This window comes from Cervus canadensis, chromosome 21 (assembly GCF_019320065.1).
Source record: "Cervus canadensis isolate Bull #8, Minnesota chromosome 21, ASM1932006v1, whole genome shotgun sequence".
In the NCBI taxonomy this organism is placed as follows: Eukaryota; Metazoa; Chordata; class Mammalia; order Artiodactyla; family Cervidae; genus Cervus; species Cervus canadensis.
In genome coordinates, this window is record NC_057406.1 from 22533254 (window position 1) to 22555853 (window position 22600).

Genomic DNA, 22600 nt, shown 5'->3' on the forward strand with positions numbered 1-22600 from the left:
ATCCTTTCCCCCTTTTCACGGGCATCTGTTTTTATAGATAGCTCCAGTCCAGGTTTATCAACCTAGACCTGTTCTGAACTGTGTGTTCTCCTGGGTGTTTCCAGTTTCCACGTGTTGACTGAGGGTTTTTCCTCGCAAGTCCCCCTTGACCGTCTGGCTTTCTGTCTTTTCAGGGAAGAAAAGCCCGGACCTGGGGGAGTATGACCCCCTCACACAGGCCGACAGCGACGAGAGTGAAGATGATCTGGTGCTTAACCTCCAGCAGAAGAACGGGGGCGTCAAGAATGGGAAGAGCCCGCTGGGGGAGGCACCGGAGCCCGACTCGGATGCCGAGGTCGCAGGGGCCGGGAAGCCACGTCTGTCCGAGGTCACCCCCGAGGGGTACCCCTTGGAGCCCCTGGGGGCCCTGGAGCAGAAGGCGGCCTCCTCCGTCGTGTCCTATGTGCGCACATCCGTCTTCCTGTTGATGCTGGTGGTCTCCATGGTCCTGGTGCTCGTGTGTGCTTTCCTGATCCCCTGTCCCCCCCGGGACCTGCACAGCACGTGGAGCCGCCACCTGGGTCCCCAGGGAGGTGAGCGGCTGGGGGGTGGGCTGGGGGGGTTTCAGTCCGTAAGACTTCTGTTGTGTGTCGTTCTGGAAAGCGCCTGATGACACTGAAAATTTGCTTTAAGTCTTTACATGTTAACATGTGTCACCTACCATTTCCCCTGCTGTGTGCAGAGATGGTTTGGAAGTTAGGGTTGGAAATAAGACCAAAAGATGGATCGGTACGGTTCCAAAATCTTGGGAGGATGGCTGGCTGTGTTTGTACTGGGGAAGGTCTTAATTGGATGCAGAGAGAGGAGAGGCCTGGTTTGCTGGGCTCCAGATGTGCAGCTGAGGCTGGATCAGGGGCGGGCAGAGCTGGGGGAAGGAGGATTCACAGAGAAAGTGAAGCTCCCATCCCGGCCAGGCCAGAGGCCATCTAGGGCTCCTGTAGGGCACTTGGGCGTTCACTGACTGTGGAAGCCCGGTCTAAATTGAATTTTCGAATACTTTTTAAAAATTTATTTTTTATTGAAATGTAGTTGATTTAGGGGGCTTGCCTGGTGGCTCAGAGGGTAAAGAATCTGCTTGCAGTGCAGGAGACCTGGGTTCAATCCCTGAGTGGGGACGATCCCCTGGAGGAGGAATTGGCAGTGCACTGCATTATTCTTGCCTGGAGAATCCCATGGACAGAGGAGCCTGGTGGGCTACAGTTCATGGGGTCACAAAGAGTTGGGCATGACAAAAGGAATGACAGTTTCACTTTCGTGGTTGATCTACAATGTTGTATTAGTTCCTGCTGTACGGCAAAGTGATTCAGTTATGTCTCCATATCTATAGCTTCTTTTTCAGATTCTTTCCACTATGGGCTATCATGGGACATTGAATATAGTTCTCTGTGCTCTACAGTAGGACATTGTTGTTTATGAAATAATTTCTTTTCAAGAAAAAGAGGGTTGCTTTCTTGCAGTAATTTTTTTCCCCTGCTCTTAATGGTTAGAATGATGCTACCCAAGTAATTCTGGCAATTTTGATTCATTTTGGAGCAGGTTTCTTTATTTTTTATTTTTGTTATATTTTTTACTGAAGGAAAGATTCTTTAAGTTTTATAGTGCTTTACAGTTTTCAGAAGTTTCTCACCTGTAGTTTCCTATAATCCCATAATAACCTCTTTTTAAAAAATCCTCTATGTTGCTCTGCCCTTGTTTCCTCTTAACCACTGGTGACCAGTAGTTTGTTCCCTGTAGCTGTGAGTCCACTTCTTTTTTGTTAGAGTCGCTGTTTTGTTGTATTTTTGAGAGTCTACATATAAGTGATACTGTACAGTGTTTGTCTTTTGTCTGCCTTATTTCATTTAGCATAATACCTCCAACTCCATCCATGTTGCTGCAAGTAGCAAATTTCATTTTTTTAATGGCTGAGTAGTATTCCATTGTATATATGTATGCATATTTGTATACAGGGTATATATACCTTTTCTTTTTAAACTTTTCATTATGTATCAGGATATATAATCGATTAACAATGTTGTAATAGTTTCAGGTGAACAGCCAAGGGACTCAGCCATACCTATAGATGTATCCATTCTCTCCCACACCCTCCTCCCATCCAGGCTGCCACATAATTTGAGTAGAGTTCCGTGTGCTGTACAAAGGTCCTTGTTGGTTATGCACTTTGAATATAGCAGTGTACCACATCTTAACTTTAACCATTCCTGTCGATGGACACTTAGTGGGTAGAGCAGGTTTCTGTAACACAACTTACTTGAGTCAAGACTGGGGATCCCATCTAACTGTTAGTGTTGAGTGGTCCTGTCTCTTGTAAACTGTACCAGGCAGAAGGGGCTCCGAATACACAGGCCCCACTGTGGCACTTGGGTGGATTGGCTGTTGTGTGTTGAAGGCATTTGAACAACAGCAGGTGCAAGAGGGCCACTGACCTTCCAGCCTTCCTAAAAGCAGGAGATGAAACTCCCAGGTGAAAGATGCTCTCCCTATAGCAGGAGAAAAGAACAATCTTATCACCTGAGGTTGAGGCCAAGAAAAATCTGTGTACATAGACCTTATAATTCCCCATGTGTCCTTCACCTCCTCACCTTATCCCCTTCTGTCCACCAAACGGTTCCGCTGTCCTGAGTTTCCTGTCGCTATTCCTTTACTTGTGTTTAAAATTTTGCCACATAGATTTGTATCCCTAAATGATCCATCCTTTAATTTTGCCTGTTTTTGAATGTCATATAAATATAATCATGTGATCTTCTGTGACTTGCTTTTTTTGTTCAGCATATTTAAAGAAAATGTTTGAGGGTTATCTGTTATCAATGTACAGTCACTAGAGTGTCTTTATTTTCACCACTAATTTTCCTTGGTGTGACTATCCTGTGATTTAGCAATCTGTTTTACTGTTGGTGAGCATTTAGGTGGCTTCTATTTTTTAAAAGTAAGTAAGACCAAAAAAAAAAAAAAAATTAAGTAATACCACTACCCTGGAGAAGGAAATGGCAACCCACTCCAGTATTCTTGCCTGGGAAATCCCATGAACAGAGGAGTCTGGTGGGCTGCAGTCCATGGGGTTGCAAAAGAGGTCGGACACAACTTAGCAACTGAGCAGCAGCAGCAACAGAAACACCACTAAGGAGATTCTTGAATGTGTTTCCTGGTGGAGTGTGTTAGAATTTTCCTTGAGCATAAACCCGCGAGTGGAATTGCTGGTTGGCAGGGTGTGTTGTATGTCTAGGCATGCGTGCGTGCCAAGTTGCTTCAGTTGTGTCAGACTCTTGCGACCCTGTGGACTGTAGCCCGCCAGGCTCCTCTGTCCATGGGATTCTCCAGGCAAGAATACTGGAGTGGGAAAAAAAAAAAGAGAATACTGGAGTGGGTAACCATTCCCTTTTCCAGGGGATCTTCCTGACCCAGGGATCAAACCTGTGTCTCCTGCTTTGCAGGCAGATTCTTTACCGCGGAGCCGCCCGGGAAGCCCACATATCTAGGAGTTTATATTAAGTCATTTTCCATAGTGGTTGTACCAGTTTATGTGTGAATTCCACCAACCTTGTGTGAATTCTCTCCGAATTTGGCAGTCATCCTCTGACTGCACACTGTGTGTGTGTGTGTGTGTGTGTGTGTGTGGAGGGGTGATGCTGCCTACCTTGTCCCTGCTCGGTGGAGGAGGAAGTCCAGGCCTCTGAGGACACCAGGAGAGGGGGGCCGCCCCGTGAATGCTTGGTGGAGGTAGGACTCTAGGCTTCCCCTCTGTGTGGAGGCCTGAGTGCTGCTGGGCGGGCATGAGAGTCCAGCCTCCTCACCCAACTTCTCTGACATGACCCTGGGGCGAGAGCGGCCTTGTTACCCGGAAAGTGTTTCCACTCGACCTGTCTCGTGGGGCCGGGTGGGATCACAGTTTTATCTGTGGTTTTTGCTTGGAGTAGAATGGTTATTGTTGAAACTTCTCCGTCTTGCTGGGCTGCGCCTTTCCTGTCCTTTGGCCGGAGATCAGCTTTTCTGGGACCTTCCTGTGTGTCCCTGTTGGCAGTTCTGGGGTGCTAGCTTCTGCAGCACCCTGTCTGGGATATGTGAGGTCAAAGAAAACCCAGGGGAACCCCCAGGTTGTCCTTTCTTGGGGCTTACCATCCCCAACTGATCTGCCTTCTCTCCACCTTCCAGACTCTTCTCATGTTTGACTTACGTTTAATGCCCAGGGATTCTAGCTGTCCTTAGTGAGAGGCAGAGGCAGAATGGGGTCCGTGTGTCTCATCTAGGAGCTGAGATCTGCCTGGTTTTTATGGAGCGTTCCCTGTCCAGCCTGGAGCAGGGAGCTGGTCTGTGTCACTTGCTGAGGGCTCTGAGTCTCTTGTATCCATCAGGCGGGGACCTGTCGCCGTTGGACCTGGCGGATGTAAATGGAGATGGCCTGCGAGACGTGCTCCTCTCCTTCGTGCCGTCAGGGAACGGGAGTGCGGCCGGTAAGAGGGTGGCTTTGGAGGCCTGGGTGGGAGGAGCTGGTTGGTTGGAGGGTGTGAGATAAGGGAGGCATTGGGGTTGTGAGCTGATGGACCTACATTGAAGAGAAAGCCCTTGGCGATCCCTTGTACCCGATGAGCCTGGTCATCCCTAGATAAGATAAGATACACAGACCCACTTCTGCCTGTGCCTCTCACTAAGGGCAGCTAGAATCCCTGGGCATTAAACATAAGTCAAGCTCATGCAGAACCTTGTACATAATGCCTGTTCCGAGAAGTCACGGTGAGTGAGAACTGGAGGGCACTTTCGCGGCCGCCCTGTTCAGCGGGGACCCTGAGATCCAGAGGCGAAGTTTCTCGGCCACATGCCTGCCTCGAATGGCACCAGCACTTAGGTTGCTTGAACTTTCCCTGAGTCAGTACTCCCCAGCCTCTTAGATGATAATAAACATAGGCTCTCATCCCTGGCAGAAAGCTTTTACCGATGTTCTGACATATCCTTACGCATGTACGTCTTGCCTGGGTGTTTTCCTCTGACCCCGCCTGTTTGCTCCTCTGTCTCTGCATCCCATCCTACTCCCCGAGGGATGAGAAATGGACCCGTATGCATTAAGTCAGCAGGTTCCCCGGTCTGCAGACTTCCCTTAGGTTTGGCCAGTGGGGAGCACAGGCCAGAAGCTGGAGGAGAGGCAGAGTAACCTGAGGGTATTTATTTCCCGGGCTCTTCCCGCTGGGTCTCCTTGATCAGAGGTCACAGTCTGTCTCAAGGTGGTCCTCCTACAGACCTTCTTTCTCTGGCTTCAGAGACTCCCTTCCTCCCCTGTCTCTTGGGCCCTGGGAGTGGTCACAGTTCTGAGGGGCTGTACTGTCTCTTGTGATTTCTGTACATCCTGACCACATCTTTATGTCTTTATTAAACCTTCACAACTTACCCTACTTGAGTGGGCTGTTTTTTGGGGGGACCCCAGCTGAGACATGTCAACTGCAGAAACAAAAATGTTACATTTTCAGTATAGGTACATGGGGCCTTTGAATTTGTCCTGCAGTCTTCATTTAAGTGGATTTGAACTGCAGTCTGTAAACTGATACAGTAGCTATGGTTGGAGGCAGACAACGCCCTCCTAGGGCTTCCCAGGAGTCCGCCTATTGATGCATGAGACACAGGAGATGCCAGTTCAGGAGATGTCCATTCGATCCCTGAGTTAGGAAGATCCCCTGGAGGAGGAAATGGCAACCATCTTCAGTAGGAGAAAATTGCCTAGAAATTTTCTCTTGCCTGGAAAATTCCATGGCAGAGGAGGTTGGCCCCACTATAGTCCATGGAATCACAAAGTCGGATACAACAGAGTGACTGAGCACATATGCACAGCCTCCTAGTTACTTTTTAATCACTCAGGCCCTGAGATAAAAGTTTAGGTACATTGTAGAGAGCATTAGAAATATCATCTCAGGGCTTGTGCAATATACAGAAGCAATTTGGGTATAATTTTTTTTTATGGGAAGAACCTCTAGCCTAGAAGTTGACTTATATGATTGTTGACTTTAATTATATTTATATATTTTTTCTGCTTATGACTGATCAGCTTTTGAAGTAAAAACTCCTCCCATTCACTTTTTAGAGATTTTTTTTTTTTTTTATCATTTGGTATTTTGCACGGTTTGCTATATATCAGGACTCAGTGGTAAGGCCATGAGTTTGGATATAAGATGGACCAGCCTGATTTTGTTATAGATTATAAAAAATAATAATAAAGTGAACACATGGTACTTTGTATGTGCTATGCACTGTTGTATATACATATTACGAATGGATTTATCCCTCAGTGTTCCTATAAGACAGATTAATGTTATTATCCCTATTTGCAGATGGGGAAAACTGAGGCATAGTGAGGTGAAGGAACTTGCCTGAAGCCCCATAGCTGGCAGTGGTAGAACTGGGATCCAAATTGTACAGCCTGGAGATTCTGGGGAGTTCATGACCTTGACCTTTATGTCAGACTGCTGTGCCCATAACCCCAGCCAGTAGGTTCAAAGATCTGTGCCACTGGACGTGAGGAGGACTGCGTTTCTTATTTGACCTGCTGTGCACGTTACATAGAGCTGCACCGGTTCTGTTGAGCTAACAAGGAGAGTGGTCTCTGCCTCAAGGAATCGTGGTCTGGTAGAGAAGGGATGACCCATCACCACCCAGAAAAAGATGAGTCACACAGTTGACGTGGAGTTGGTAGGGACGTGAAGAGGGAAGGACAGCAAAGTCTGTTAATGAGAGCATCCCTGGGAAGTCTGGGAGATGGCATGTATTGCCACGATTTACCATGTAAATTGCTGCTTCTGGTAACAAGGTCTGAAAGAGTGAGCCAGTTTACTTGCTTTTAGCTTGTTTGTTTATTTCAATTTTTGGACCACATTTTGTGGCATGTGGGATCTTTGTTCCCTAACCAGGCATTGAACCCGTGCCCTCTGCAGTGGAAGCTTGGAGTCTTAACCACTCCACACCCCCAGTAAGTCCCCTTGGTTGTATATATTTAATTAGCAGTTTCAAGGACTAGGAACAGTGAAGCTGTAAAACCTACATGTCCAGTCCTTATTAGCTGTTGCTAGAAGTGGGGAAGTGAATTGGGCCGTCTGCCCGTCCTGAAAGTGAATGTGAAACTGGCAAGAGAAAACATGATGCTTCTGATAGGGTTGCTGCGTGACGTAGAGGATTGTTGGTTAAAGAAGTGAGCTGCATTTATCCTTTATCAGCCGTCCTTGGACCTCAGTACTAAGTTTGCCCAGGTATTCTTGCCTGCTGGGACCAGATCAGCTGAGTCCATGGAACTCTAGACCAGGGGACCTCCTGATATCATCGGTATGTGTCATCTTCAGGTTTAATTTTAAAAAAGATTTTTTTCTGCTCTCCGCATTTGCTAGCAGTGATTACAATTCAGGTACTTTGCTCCCTTCTCTCCACATATTCTACATCAGTCTTAATTTTCGTGTTTTTTGGCCACACCATGCAGCATGTGGGATCTCAGTTGCCCAACCAGGGATCGAACCTGCACCACCTGCATTGGAAGTTCAGAGTCTTAACCACTGGGGCACCAGGGAAGTCCCTAGATCAGTCTTGAATTTTTGAGCATAACCTTGCCTTCTGGGTTTTTTGTTTGTTTTGTTTCCAACCACTCCTTTTTCATATTCTTGATTTTGCTCCTTTTATTCAGAAAGCAGTTGGCTGCTTTATGTGCCAGGTGCTTTGCAAAGCACTGAGGATGCAAAAATGAATGTGACAGGCTTTAGCCTTAAGGACATCCCCGCTTAGCAGGAGTAAGGTGACAGACATGTCAATAGACATGTTGTGAGAGTGAAGATGCACCCAGGTCGCCTGGAGGCGGTCACGGCAGCTCACCTTACATGAGAGGTGTGTTGAGCAGATGTGACAGGAGCCCCGCTCGCAGACCCTTTTCCCAGAAACATGGGAGGGAGCTGAGCACACAGGTCCTTGAGGTTTTCTGGTCCCCTGCTCACATCTCCTGCTCATCTCCTTGGCTTCCTGCCTTTGTCCTCTCGTGTGTGCTTCCAGGTGTCTCAGGACCCCCTGCCGTCCTCGTGTGCCTTTCGGGGATGAACGGCAGCACGCTGTGGTCTAGTCCCCTCCCCGAGGAGGCCCGAGATATTACCTGTTTGGATCTGACACCAGGGAACCTGGCCAAAACTGTCTGCCTGGTGACGGGGACGCACAAGATGCTCAGTGCATTCAATGGGACATCAGGTAAAGATCGTTGGCCACCAGAGGTCCCTGCTCCCGGGAGCCCTCATCTTGGATTAGAACAGTCTGGTAGGGAAGGGACTGTTCCACTCTCGCATGGTGGGAGGTCTGATCTCCTGCTCAGGAAGGTGGATGTTAAGGGAGATAAGAGAAAGGGTTTAAGTAGAGTGTCACATCCATGGTTCAACCTGTTTGGTGATAGGATAGGGCTAAACTGAGTTATACAAACAGAAACTGCCCCAGGGCTTTCGGTTTTGAAATAATCTCCCTACTGTGTTCTTTGTATAGAAGACAGTGGAGCTTTGTCTCTTTGTATTTGATATATAAGGGTTCAGATGTGAGCTTGGTCATTAACCAGTTAAAAATAGGCTAATGAAAAAACTTAAGGTTTGCGGAGGCGTGTTGGTTTGGCCTCTTCTCATCTTATCGCATTCAGACATACGTGACAAAAGAGATAGAAAAAAATCAAGTATTATGAAGGCTCCTTACAGAGTCTTACACTTCCAGTGTGCTCTTAACCTTGGACTCAGATAAAGCTGGATAAGTAGCCTCCTTCCTAGGTGTAAAGATTGGAGTCTGGGAATGGGGTTCTTCTGAGTGAAAAAAAAAATTTTGCATGTGAGCTAACTCCAGAACTGAAGTCATCTTTTATGGTTTCTCTGCTCCTCTGAACATGTGCCAGAAGGAGTGGGTTGGGCTTCTGTTTGGCTGTCCTTGGACAGTTCCTTAGTAGTTGGAATCATCTTTAACAGATCAATTCCTCCATTCCAGACAAGTGAGCTCTTCTTTCTTGAACAGACTTCATCAGGTCCGTATTACTTGAAAAACCCAGGTGTTGGGTTATTACATGGACTTGATAGCCAGATACTTGCAGATTTCAGTTCACGCTCCCTGCTCCCTTTCTCCCCAGCAAGATACAAACTAAAGGGAAAAGTGTATAGGAGTTTCTGTCTGTCACTTAGCCCATTGAGTCTCTTTTCTGGCCTGGGAGCCTAGCATCTGCCTTTTCAGAGGCAGAAAATGCTCGTTGTGATCAGTGTATTTATCCTTCCCCAGGGAAAGCCATGTGGACTTTAAACCCAAACTACTTATCCAACGGGACCCTGGCTGCCCCGGCCGTGGTGCTGCCGGATGTGGACGAAGATGGTGTTAGAGACCTCGCAGTTCTGGTCATTGGGGAGTTGCAGGTAAGTGCCACGCACAGTGGTCCTTGCCTCTTACAGGGAAGGCAACTTTGCTCACTTCCTAGGATCACTATTAGAAACGCTGCTTGAAACCGCCTCATTAGAAGGGCTTAGCTTTCAGTCAGTTCTCTTGGTGAGATCAGGTGAATAAATTGCCAGCATGAACCCATTCACCTGGTTCCATTGACGTGCATGGTGGAGCTTGGGAGCCAAATAGGTCTGTGTTCGAATCCCCGCTCTACTCCTCTGTGCTCTTGGTAAACCACAGAGCCTGTCCCAGCTCTGGTTACATCATATGTAAAGTGGGGACGTTATTCTACTTGTAGGGTTGTTATGAAAATTAGAACTCACATATTTGAAATGCCTGGAGTGCCTATTTTTCACCAAGAGTATGTATTGTATTGTTGATTTTACAGTGGAGCTTTGTCTCTTCATATTTGACATACAAGGCTTGACATGTGAACTTGGGCATTAACCAGTTAAAAATGTGCCAGTGAAGAAACTAAGGTTTGTGGAGGGCATGTTGGTTTGGCCTCTTATCATCTTACTGCATTCAGATATACATGACAAAAGGAATGGAAATATATTAATATGTTTCACTTTTATTGCGACTACAAAACAATGAGACAGACTGATAGAAAGTCCATAGGATATATGTATATATATATATATATATATATATATATATAAAATTGTAAGTGAAACAAGTAATAACAACAGGGACCAGGAAAAAAAGAGTTGTTGTTTAGGCTGTGATTGCAGACTGATTCTAGTACAGTGGTCCCTAAATTTTGCTCCTCAATTTTTGCTTTGTTGGAATTCCCGTGCCGGGCAACTAGTTATTCTCTGTGCAGATAAAATAATAGTATGTTCCCTACATCACAGGAAAGAATATATTAATGGCCAGAATTGTCTCAGTTTTAAGTTTTTGTTCCTTAAGCTTTTCTCAGAACTTCTGTCAGACTTTCTCTTAGACTTTCTCTTGGACTGTCTAGCCTGAATCAGCCAGAAAAGGCTCATGGACAGAAGAATTGAGCAATTGGCCAAGAATATTTGTGGACAAGTGTGTCTATAGAACATTGTAGCTTATTGTAATTTGGCTAGACCTCATGATTTTTATAATGCATACATGGAATGGAGTTATTGGTACAAAATATGCAAGTGAAATTATTTAGAATGGAATTGAATTTGTCAGTACTTTATGGTTTTTTGTCAAGAGCACCATAAACTAACTCAGAGTGCCCTACCAGTCACAAGTTTCAGGAGCCCTGCTCTAGCACCTCAGTTGATACTTGATGTTCATGAGATGAGAGAAAAGAAGACAAATTGTGAGGGAAATTTCCAAAGATGAGTCACTTTTAGGGGTCCTTTCTGTTTGTTTTTCTTCAGCTGGCTAGTTGGGCTCGGAGAAGATTGAACCAAAATGTCTGGAATTCTGCACATAATCTTTTTTCATTCTGGTCGCTGTGAATAAAGAGATTGTGGAGTTGGGAACATTTTAACAATTCCATTCATCAGGGAGTGAGTCTCAGAAGGTTCATCTGTCAGAGAGTGGAAAGTATGGGTAGTTTTTTTTTTTTTTAAGGAATTATGGTTGTTAGCAGAAGCACAGCGAAACATTGAACAGATTTGCGTGTCCTGGACAAGGTTATAAATCTTGGCCTTGACTCCTCCATCTGGCTTCTTACTCACCAGCAGCGGTGGACAGGATGATGGTTTGGACCTGACTGAGGGACCCGCCATTGTGAGGAGGCTGTCTTAGAAGAGTGACCTCTCATCTACTCCTGCTCTGTGCCTTTTTTCCTTTTTTGGAGGTAGGGGTATGGGTGTAGACCAGTCTCCATTCTGTCTGGAAAGTGATAGGTAGGAGTAGCCAAAGTCTGGGAGAAGTGGTGGGTTCAGAGCCATTGCTTCATCTTCATACTGACCTTTCTGACTTCTATACCAGCGACAAAGAACCTGAGGAACATGCTTGCTGTCCGCTGTAGACATGGAAGGGGGACTGAGGCATGTCAGGTCTTCGACTTTGAGGGGTGGCATTCTTAGATCTGGACTTAGAGTAAGGCGGCCTTGGGATGTCTGGGCCTGGCTGGGGTTAGAGAGCGCATCTGGGCTAGCACGTCCGAGGGAATGGACCTTGGAAGCCATGACATTAACGCTCTCACACTGTGCTGTTGGACAGTATCTCTCACTGATACACTGTTCCAGACACTTGGGCAGTCATAACCTCTGAGTCCTCAGGCTGATGGCAGTAGCACTGACTTGTGACATAGTTTATTTCATTCTTGGTGCGCTCTAGAAAATTCTGTCTTATGGGTGAGAAATCTGCTTTCTCCTAGCTTCCATTCATTGTGCCCACATCAGCCCCGTAGAATGCTCTGAATGAATCTAATCCTCTTCTACATGAACGCTCTTTTGCTGGAAGCCTAGTTCCTCCAAAGCCTGCTACTGTCAAGCCTGAAAAAAAAGAGAAAGTGTTAGTCACTCAGTCGTGTCTGACTCTGTGACCCCATGGACTGTAGCCCGCCAGGGTTGTCTGTCCGTGGAATTCTTCAGGCAAGGATACTGGAGAGGATAACCATTCCCTCCTCTAGGGTATCCTTCCTGAACCAGGGATTGAACTCAGGTCTCCTACATTTCAGGCAGATTCTTTACCGTCTGAGCCACCATGGAAGCCTAAATAGCTAGTTTCTCATACTGTTCCTCATGCAACATGATCCAGGCCCCTTCTTTCTTGATTTCTTTCTTTTTTCACTCCACTTTGTCCATATCTCTTTTATGTGGTACCCATAAATGAAAACAGTGTTCTGTTTGTAATATAGCCAGTTATATCAAATAAGGAAATTGTTAACTTTTTCTGATATTGACTGCATATCTATAAATGCAGTCAAAGATGGTGATAGCCTTCCTGTTTTTGTTTCTAATCAGTTAAAACACCCATATCTTTCCCACTACTTCTTTCTTTGTTTTTTCCTTCCAGTTTTATTGAGATATAGCTGACATAATAGCACTGTATAACTGACATATAGCACTGTTTAGGTGTTACAGCAAAATGACTTGACTTACATACATCATGAAATGATGACCACAATAAGTTTAGTGAACATCCATTATCCCATACTGATGCAAAATTAAAGAAATAGAAAAAATTTTTCCTTTTGATGAAAACTCTTAGGATTTATTCTCTTAACTTTCATGTATGACTTATAACTGTTAATTATATTTATTATGTTGTACATTACATCTCTAGCACTTATTTATCTTATAGCTGGAGTTCATCAGTTTCAACCACCTTCCTTCAGTGCCCCCTCCTCCCACCCCCTGCCTCTAGTAACTGTGAATCTGATTTCTTTTTCTATGAATTATTTTTGAAGTATAATATAATTAACCTGCAACAGTATGTTAGTTCCTGGTGTACATCATACTGATTTGATATTTCTGTATATTCAAAATGATCACCACAGTAAGTCTTGCTACTGTGAAATATCCATATCTGTTAATTAATGGGCCAATTTTTTCTTCCAGATTTTGACCCATATTCCAACCTAAGACTTTTTGGAATTTTTCAGTTTGTCATACAGCATACTAGCTATCTCTCTCAGCTTTGCGATAAACCTGAATTCTGTTCTTTCATGTCTTTGATAAAAGAATGAATAATAGGAATAAGATAATAGCTGGGTGAGGTGACATTCCACTAAAACCTCCCTCTGGGTTGGCGTTGGCCCCTTCTTGGGGTACACTGAGAGCCATATCTCTTTATCTTGTCCATAAGTATTTATGACAATAAACTCTGTCAAAAGCTTTACTGAAATCAAGACAGCAGTGTAGTCCTTGTATTTCTCAACCAGTGCCTCTCTTCCCAAAAGAAAACCCTCTTGTACAGGGGTTGGCAAACCGTGGCATGCAGGCCAAATTTGGCCCACTGTTTGTTTTTGTAAATAAAGTTTTATTGTTACACCTATTCATTCACATATTGTCTGTGGCTGGTTTTATACTAGAGTGGTGGAGTAGGATAGTTGCTGCAGAAACTACCTGGCTGGCAAAACAAAATATTTACTGTCTTATCCTTCCCAGAAAAGGTTTGCTGATCTCAGTTTGAGAGTGAGGTCGATAGTGGCCAGGCCAGACATGTGTGTTACAGTGCGAGCACATGGCCTGCACTGATTCTCGTGGGACCAGATATTGCTGGGGATTTATGGGTATAGGGGTGGGTAGTGACTGGTGGGTCCTGTATTTAGCTCTAGGCTAGAGTTCCGTGCTTCAGGAGACCGCTCCTCAGCAACAGCTGTGCTTTGGAGAAATTGCCCAAGTCACCGTGCAGGTGCCCTTGGCTTGTATCTAACAAGGGAACGGGGCATTTGCTTCACTTTCTCACTTCCCGGGAAATGCAGCAAAGCAGGTGTGGCCTTGGGCTTTTCAACTTTGGGAGGTGTTTCTGACCCCCTTACCTAACAAGAAGGAACGCCTACGGAGAAATGACTCGATTCAGTAACAACAGGGTTTCTATGGGCTCAACCCTGGTCTTTCACTTTTATCAGCCAGATCTGTGTTTTCTGCTGGTGTCTGGCCGGACAGGGAGCCCGGTGGGCCGACCTGTGAAGTACAACATCGTGGGAGTGGGCAACCTGATTGGCCCTCAGGTTTACATCACCACCAGCGGGGCCGCCTACATCCTGTTTGGCTTTGGTAAGAAGCGAGGCTCGTTTTTGCTGCTGTCCCCATGGGTGTGTGGTGAGGTCTCCCTGGGCGGTGGGGAGAAAGCCTGGAGTCGCTGACACCAGCCCTCTGTCACCTCCTCTGCCGGGGACCCCCCGCCACAGGGTATTCACCCTGCTGTCCCTGGCCGCCTTCTCCAATGAGAAGACTGCTCAGCGTCTGCTTAGCCGCCTCCCTACTGGCCCCCTGTGTGAATCCATCCCTCCGCCCAGGCTCTGGGTCTCCCACTCCTGTCCTTCCCCTGGGAAAGTTCTTTTGAGTTCAGCTTCTCCATGTCGGTTCTTCTGTGCTGTTAGGTAATATCCAGGCTGTCGCCCTGCGGGATATTTTCGTTCAGGCCCAAAATCGAGACAGCTTACCACCTTCCCTGCAGATAGAGGAACCTGAGTGGGAGAAGCGGAGATCCGTCAACCTGTCTGAGCTCATTGATGTTTACAGGTAGGCAGCCGTCTGGTCCTGCCATGGTGAGACCCCAGCCCACGCATGCCTGGAGTCTCGGTGTCTGGTGGGCTGGCAGACACGTGGGCTGAGGTTTGAGGGGAAAATGGTGCCTGGCCTTCATGGACCACCTCCCGATGTGGTTGCAGGGAGTTAAAAGTACTCTGCTCCTGGCGACATAATGTATTGATGTCTGTGTGTGGATGATCACTTTGCACACAGTTGGCAGAGAAGGGTATTTGTTTGGAGTGGGAATCAGAGCGGGGCAGTTGAGACCAGGGAACCTCAGGTAGGGAAATGGATTTATTTAACAGAACTGCTTGTAAAACTCTGCTGAAGGATCAGTCCTTCTGTATTCCTGTGTTTTTCTCTTAAAGAATCATTGTGGCAGAGGCAAAAATAACACCCATGAAATCTTTTTTTTGTTTTTTTTCCCCTCATTTTTTTCTTAACTAAAAACATGTTATTTGTCATATGCAGTGGATGTTATCCATTTAACCCTGGGCCTGGGTAATAATTATCTTTGTTATTTTACTACCAGAAGCTTCATATCACTTTCTAGCATTTTCTTTGTTGTTGTTTAATGCTAAGTTGTGTCTGACTCAGTCCTGTCCAACTCTTTGCAACCCCATGGATTGTAGCCCACCAGGCTCCTCTGTCCATGGGATTTCCCAGGCAAGAATACTGGAGTGGGTTGCCGTTTTCTTCTGCAAGGAATCTTCTCCACCCAGGGATTGAGCCCATGTCTCCTGCATTGCAGGTGGATTTTTCACTGCCTAGCCACTGAGGAAACCCAGCGTTTTCTTAGACAGTATCATATTGTGTCAGTGCATTTGACAGATATTAAATAGAATGGTCCCAGTTGTACAGAGTAAGAAATATTGGGCTGGCCAAACAGTTCATTCGCGTTTTCCCTAAAGATCTTACAGAAAAACCCAAGTGAACTTTTTGACCAACCCAATAATTTGATGAAGTATCGAGTGTGAGCTGGTGCTGAAACTCCAATAGTTTGGCCCCCTGATGGGAGGAGCCAACTCGTTAGAAAAGACCGTGATGCTGCGAGAGACTGAGGGCAGGAGGAGAAGGGGGCGACAGAGAATGAAATGGTTAGATAGCGTCACTGACTCAATGGACGTGAGTTTGAGCAAACTCCGGGAGATGCTGAAGGAGAGGGAAGCCTGGCATGCTGCAGTCCATGGGATCGCAGAGTCGGACATGACTTAGTGACTGAACAACAACACCAACAACGAGAGTGTGAGCCGCTCTCCAGGCTTAGTGACAGTTCCGGGCATCCTGTCCCGATCTCTGGCTCCTTCCCCGTCATTGTTCTCGGCTCTGTTATCCTTCCAGAACATCCAGTGTGAGAGGCACTTCTCCTGTCTGTTCCTTCTGAAACTGCGTGAATTTTCTAGGGCTCCTTGATTTCTAAAGAAACCAGGAAAAAGAGATTCAAATGAAACAGCAAGAGTGCCCCTCTTTTAAAAAATTTTTTTTCCTAGCCACACCACGTAGCATGTGGGATCTTACTTCCCCTACCAGGAAGCAAACACGTGTCCCCTGCATTTTAAACATGGAGTATTAACCACTGGACCACCAGGGAAGTCCCAAGAGCACCCCTCTTGACAAGACACTGGTAGGAGACGAACGCAAGGGCCTGTACAGACATGTGCACTTAGAGGATTAGCCAGAGTATGTGGGCAGGAATCTCACCGCAGCCTGAGACTAACTGTCGGGGTTTCTCGTTTAACTCAGCAGTGGGGTGGAGCTCCTCCAGATGGTGAAGGCGCCGGATTCCAACAGCAGCAACCTCCTGATCACAACCAGACAAGGCCTCGTCCTGCTTCGGGGGCAGAACCTCACCCCTTCCTGGGCTTTGGGCGTCCAAGGCCTGCGCAGGTTAGTGATGTGCTCCTATTCACTCAAAACTGCCCAGAACCATTGCTTAATGTTAATATCTGGAGCCGGTGCAAGGGGAGTGGGGGGGGGGGTCCCATTCTCCCCTTTTGGTCCTTCACTTCCCATCACTCACGTTGCTCTCACTTGCAGCCAGCCTACTCCAGGGTATTTCACGGATGATGAGACGATAGACTTCCTTCTGCAGATACCGAACGGAGTTGGGATGAAAAAGGTAAAACCTGGGGATGAAGATCAGTCAGAACACACATCCAGGATGAACTTGGTGTCCAGGCCTGTGCTTGGCATCATGAAAAATAGGAAGAACCTTAAAACACGGTCCCTTCCTTCCAAGAACTCCAAGTGTAGCTGGATGGGTAAAATGAAGTCACAGTGCTAACATCTACAGCAGCAGAAGCTTTTGTCGCTGCCCTACTCCTTGTGTAGCAGTTCCTTGTGGATTCTCAGTGTCCAGGTACTTTCTCAAGTCTCTTGCTGGGGAAAGGCAGGTATCAATAAATGTACCACTTCAGTTTATATACTGAGATTTCAGAGAAGTTCGGCCAAATGGGGCGATGGGTTGTCATGGAGGACTTCATGAAGGAGGGAAAGGTGATCAGGGCCTGGCAGTTGAGTTGCACTTCTAGAAGAGAGGCAGATCCACTCAGGAGCTCCAGAAGCCCTGAGATGGACGGTAGAGTGTATTCCAAGGTCACCAGTGTTGTTGTTGTTTGGTTGCTAAGTCGTGTCTGACTCTCTGCGACCCCATGGACTGTAGCCTGCCAGGCTTCTCTATCCATAGGATTTCCCAGTTAAGAATACTGGAGTGGGTTGCCATGTTCTCCTGTAGGGGATCTTCCCGACCCAGGGATCGAAGCCAAGTCTCCTGTGGCTCCTGCATTGCAGGCAGATTCTTTGCCCGCTCAGCCATCAGGGAAGCCCCTGGGATTTGGGCAAATGAGAAGCTGTTTTGTTCTAGAACTGTGCACTATGAGGGATTTGGGGTGATGAGGAAATATACATGCAACCAGGGATTTTGAATTCCCCTTAATTCTACAACTGAGATACAACTGAGTGAATTTTCTCTTAATTTATTTCTTTTGCCTGTTCGGAGTTTGCTCTTTTAAATTTGAGGCTCCCCGTGGTCTGAGCTGCACCTCCCAGGACGCACATGGCAGAGTCAGACTCTAAAGCTTTAGCACAGGGGATAGGACTGAGCTGTCGCCTGATCATGTTCCCCTAACTGTGGTTGGCCATGGTCACCAGCGGGAAGGGACACAGACGAGGCGTGGATTTTAACTCCTCCACAGAAGAATAGCTGCTCCACCCAGGACCGCCCCAAGTCCAGAGTAATCGGTGTCCCTTCGTGTCTCTGAACCTCCATTTCCTCATCTGACAATGAGAGGAGGCCTCCATGATTTATAATGTCCCTTCCCACCGGGAATTCTGCAGTCCTTTAGGCTCCGTCTAAACTCCCGGTTGTGTTGTTTGGTTGCTAAGTCATGTCCGAATCTTTGTGACCCCATGACTGCAGCACACCATGCCCCCTGTCCCTCTCTGTCTTCCAGAGTTTGCCCAAGTTCATGTCCTTGTCCAGACTCCTGGACCTAGTTGTTACGTAACGCTCCTTGAACACCCCGTTGTTTGCATCTGATTTAAGCTCCACCTGTTAATGTATGTGTTGTTTGTGTGTCTGTGGGTTTTTGTCTGGTTTTGTGTTTGTGTGTTCTGCTGTCTCTCTGAGGATGGGCCGTACTCATCATCTTCTCTTCTGCAGGTGATGGTGGTGGATGGAGACTCTGGCCTGGTCACATGGAGTTACAGCATCCCGTGTCACATGAAAGAAACTCCGGCCACGTCAGCAGCCACTGTGGAGCAGAAATCTGTCTTCCTCTTCTGGGCTGAAGGGCTGTCAGCTGCATCACCCAATCCCGTGAGTGAGCCTAATGTCAGATGGCACCTGCACTTGAGGCTGACTGGGTCTGGAGGTCTTATTAGACCTGCTGTCTTCCGAGCGGTTCTGGGTAGAGACAGTGACCTGGATGGGTGGGAAACCCAGAAGGGCAGGCGTGTGTGTGTACATAAGGCTGATTCGCTTCACCGTGCAGCAGAAACATCTCAACGTTGGGAGGAATCCAAGTTGGTGTTCCTAGTCATTAAGTCATCTCTGTCTCTCTGTCCATCGGCTGAAGATGAAGGTTCCCCTGGGGGATCACAGGAGCGATGTTCTGATATGCAGAAGGCAGATTTGAGAACATATTTCTTTTTGATTTAATTAATTACTTAATTTTTGGCTGTGCTGGGTCTTTGTTGCTGTGCGGGCTTTTCTCCAGTTGCAGCGAGTGGACGCTGCTCTCTAGTTGCAGTGGCTTCTCTTGTTGCAGGGCGTGGGCTCGGGGGTGCGTGGGCTTCAGTAGTTGCTGCACGTGGACTCTGGGTTCCCGGGCTCGAGAGCGCACATTCAGTGGATGTGGTGCATGGGTTCAGTAGTTATGGTATCTGGCACGTGGGATCTTCCCAGACCAGGGATCGAACCCACATCTGCATTGGCAGGCAGAGTCTTCACTCCTGAGCCACCAAGGAAGCCCTGAGAACGTCTTCAGTACTATCCGAAGGGCCTTGAATGGGGTTGAGGAGATGGGGTCTGCCTCTGCCAGGTGCCAGGGGGTTTTGAGTAAGACTCACTCTGATTTAGTTCAGTTAAACCCAAGCTGACCAGCACCTACTGTGTGCCAGGGACCTCAGGGTAAACTGGGGACAGTGCTGCCCTCTGAAGGACAAGCTGATGATCCTGGGTGATGGGGAACCTGACTGAGGGGCAGTCCTGAGTTCATCAGCCCTGCACTCTAGGACTTACCTTTGCTGAGTCTCAGGCTCTTTATCCGTTAATGCAGATGCTAATATAGTCCCTCGCTTTAGGATCAGATTTCCAATGATGATTGTCCTAACTCTGAAGTTCCCTGACATGTGACCGTGGACATTCTACCTAACATTTAACTTCCTGGTTTCCTCATTTAATAAAATGAGGGACTCAGACCAGATGACTCTCAAATGTAAGTGTCTATAAATAAGCACAAAACAAAAGCAGGTTACAGATGCTCTAAGGAGGTGCAGATACAAAGTCTAGAGGGAAGCACAAAAGGAGAAGGGTCTTCATTTTGTGGAGAGGGACGGCGATTAGGGAGCTTTCCACGAAAGAGGTGGCATCGAGTTGGGGACCTCGTGACAAGAAGTGCTTTAATGTGGAAATGGCTCTTGAGGATGACGTCCAAGGGGAATTGAGATTGGCCAAGGACAGGTAAAGCCTAGTGAAGTGTGAGCTTGTTTCACAGACCTTGGAGCATGGATGTGCAGGCAAATGATCGTAGGAGGCTGGGAAAGGCTGATTTGAGTTAAATGGTGTAAGACCTTGGTTTTCACGCAAAGGAGTTTGGGCTCCATTCTGTAGGCAGTGAGGAAGGACTTTGGCTATATCCTTTCTTTTTTTAAAACTTTTAACTTTATATTGGAGTGGTGCTCGTGGTAAAGAACCCACCTGCCAGTGCAGGAGATGCGAGAGACCCGGGTTCGATCCCTGGGTCGAGAAGATCCCCTGGAGAAGGGCACAGCAACCCGCTCCAGGATCCTTGCTTGGAGAATCTCATGGACAGAGGAGCCTGGCGGACTACGGTCCATGGGGTTGCAGAGAGTCGGATAGGACTGAGCAGCTAACGCTTTCACTTTCACGTAGTTGATTAATAATGTGTTAGTATCAGGTGTACAACAGAGAGATGCAGTTATACGTATACCTGTATCTATTCTTTTTCAAATTCTTTTCCCATTTAGGTTGTTACAGAATGTTGAACAGAGTTCCCTGTGCTATACTGTACACCCTTGTTGGTTATCCTTTTTTTTTTTTTAATAACTTTTTATATTGGAGTCTAGCCAGTTACCAATGTTGTGATAGTTTCAGGTGGACCGCAAAGGGACTCAGCCACTCATGGTTATCTATTTTAAATATAGCAGTGTGTCCATGTCAGTCCCAAACTCCCTAACTGTCCCTTCTCCCTAGCCTTCTCCCCTGGTAACTTAGGTGTCTATGATGTGACTAAGCTATTTTCTTGTCATCTGAGCTGCCCATGGTGCTGGGATCCTGGATACAGGAAAGCCCTCTTCTGCTTGGTGGGTACTGGTGGGCGCGGGGTTGTGAGCTTCCTGCCCACGTGACCCCTCCCCTGCTGACAGAGAAGGAGCAGGGCTGACACTCACTCCACATGGTCCTGGAGGGGAGGTACTGGGGTAACCCATTCATGGGGTTCCTGTGCTCTGTGGCCTTGTGTCTGCAGAATATCAACCTTGCATGGAGTCAGATGGTGAAGAAAGTTCCGATGTGCATTGCTTCTGCCTTAGGGGGTCAGGAGACGGACACGGAGCTCTTGGGATTTTTGTTTCTGTAATTAATGAGTGTCTGATCCATGTCTTAGTTATTTTAGGAATAGATAAGATTTTTGTGATTTTTTTTTTTAGCTTGACACTTGCAGTTGGCTTTGCTGTCCAGTGAAAGCAGGGGTCTTTGGTTCACCGTGTTTTCATAAGCAGGCTTTCCCTTGACAAAGCCCCTCCTGCTGCCGGGGAAGAACTGTTCCTGATACTCTCAGAGGCACCAGACTGCGAGGGCGCCATCATTTTCTCTCCTGGGCCATGCCTATTTCCTTTCTTCCTTTCTTTTTCCTATAAGGGAGAAAGCATTTTCCAGCTCTGGTGGTTTGACAAAGTTAGTGTTTAGTCACTGTTTTGAGATTTGAAATGATATGTCTCTCGTACGTGGGAGTTTCACACACGCCCTGGTGTGGGATTGGGGCTTGGCCTTGTGGGGGATGAGTAACCCCCACCGTCTCTGCCGTCCTTTCATCTGAGCAACGTTGTACGAGGGAGTGTGGACTAACCTTTGCTGTCCCTATTTCTCCTTGTCAGGATGTCCTGGGAAGTGAGCCACCCAGCCTTCACCACCTATACCTCCTGCATCCCACCTTCCCCTCCATCCTCCTGGATCTGGCCAATGCCACTGGCACTGTGACAGCTTCAGAGGGTAAGTCCCAGGGGGTGATGCAGAGGAGGGGAGGGGACGTGCTGGCCGGGTGAGGGGGATGAGGGTGTGTGCTGTGGGTCCCAAGCGTCTCCCTGCATTGAGCGGCTCTCTGCATTTCCCTTGGTACCATGGCGCCTGGGGCCACTGCCCAAGAGTGCCCTCTGGGGGTGTACCTGGCTTACAGGGTGAGGACCCACAGTCCCTGAACATGCTAGAATGCTAGAGGCTACGGGGCAGTGCTGTCCCATCCCCAAGGGTTCAGGCAGCTAATGTTTCAGCAGCCATTTACCAGTCATCAACCATGGGCCAGGCACTGTGCCCAGTGCTGGGAATACAAATCAGAGTATTTTCTCAAGCCTATAGGAGCTTAGGAGCCAGAACTCACTGCAAAGGATGAAACAGGCAGGATATTTTCTCAGGGCATCTGTTTAGGCTCAGTGCATGCTCAGTCATGTCCGATTCTTTTCGACCTCATGGACTGTAGCCCTCCAGGCTCCTCTGTCTATGAGATTTCCCAGGCAAGAATACTGGAGTGGGTTAGGCTCAGTAGAGACTTTCTTACTGTACATGCCCAGTGCACGGAAACTGGCGCCAAGAGGAAAAGGGAAGAAGAAAAAATCACCTGCCATCTGACCACTCATGACCACCGTTAACATTTGCAAGTGTTCTATTTCATGTTGTTGTTCAGTTGCTAAGTTGTGTCCAACTCTTTGCGACCCCATGGACTGCAGCACACCAGGCCTCCCTGTCCATCGTCAACTCCCAGAGTTTGCTCCAATTCATGCCCACTGAGTCAGTGATGCTATGCAACCATTTCATCCTCTGCTGCCCTCTTCTTCTACCCTCAGTCGTTCCCAGCATCAGGGTCTTTTCCAGTGAGTCAGCTCTTTGCATCAGGTGGTCAAAGTATTGGAGCTTCAGCTTCAGCATCAGTCCTTCCAATGAATATTGAGGACTGATCTCCTTTAGGATTGACTGGTTTGATCTCCTTGCAGTCCAAGGGACTCTCAAGAGTCTTCTCCAATACCACAATTCAAAAGCGTCAGTTCTTTGGTGTTCAAGCCTTCTT

General features: G+C 47.2%; 1 protein-coding gene across 1 annotated transcript in view; it reads left to right on the forward strand.

Annotated features, from left to right (window-relative positions):
* Nucleotides 1-22600, forward strand: part of FAM234B (family with sequence similarity 234 member B) — a 38411-nt gene that overhangs the window by 10402 nt on the left and 5409 nt on the right. Inside the window, exons 2-11 of the mRNA XM_043440624.1 lie at nucleotides 174-572; nucleotides 4389-4487; nucleotides 8047-8235; nucleotides 9289-9419; nucleotides 13955-14102; nucleotides 14429-14570; nucleotides 16323-16466; nucleotides 16617-16698; nucleotides 18241-18396; nucleotides 21417-21531. Of these exons, the coding sequence (XP_043296559.1) occupies nucleotides 174-572; nucleotides 4389-4487; nucleotides 8047-8235; nucleotides 9289-9419; nucleotides 13955-14102; nucleotides 14429-14570; nucleotides 16323-16466; nucleotides 16617-16698; nucleotides 18241-18396; nucleotides 21417-21531 (1605 nt within the window). The remainder of the gene's footprint in view (nucleotides 1-173; nucleotides 573-4388; nucleotides 4488-8046; nucleotides 8236-9288; nucleotides 9420-13954; nucleotides 14103-14428; nucleotides 14571-16322; nucleotides 16467-16616; nucleotides 16699-18240; nucleotides 18397-21416; nucleotides 21532-22600) is intronic.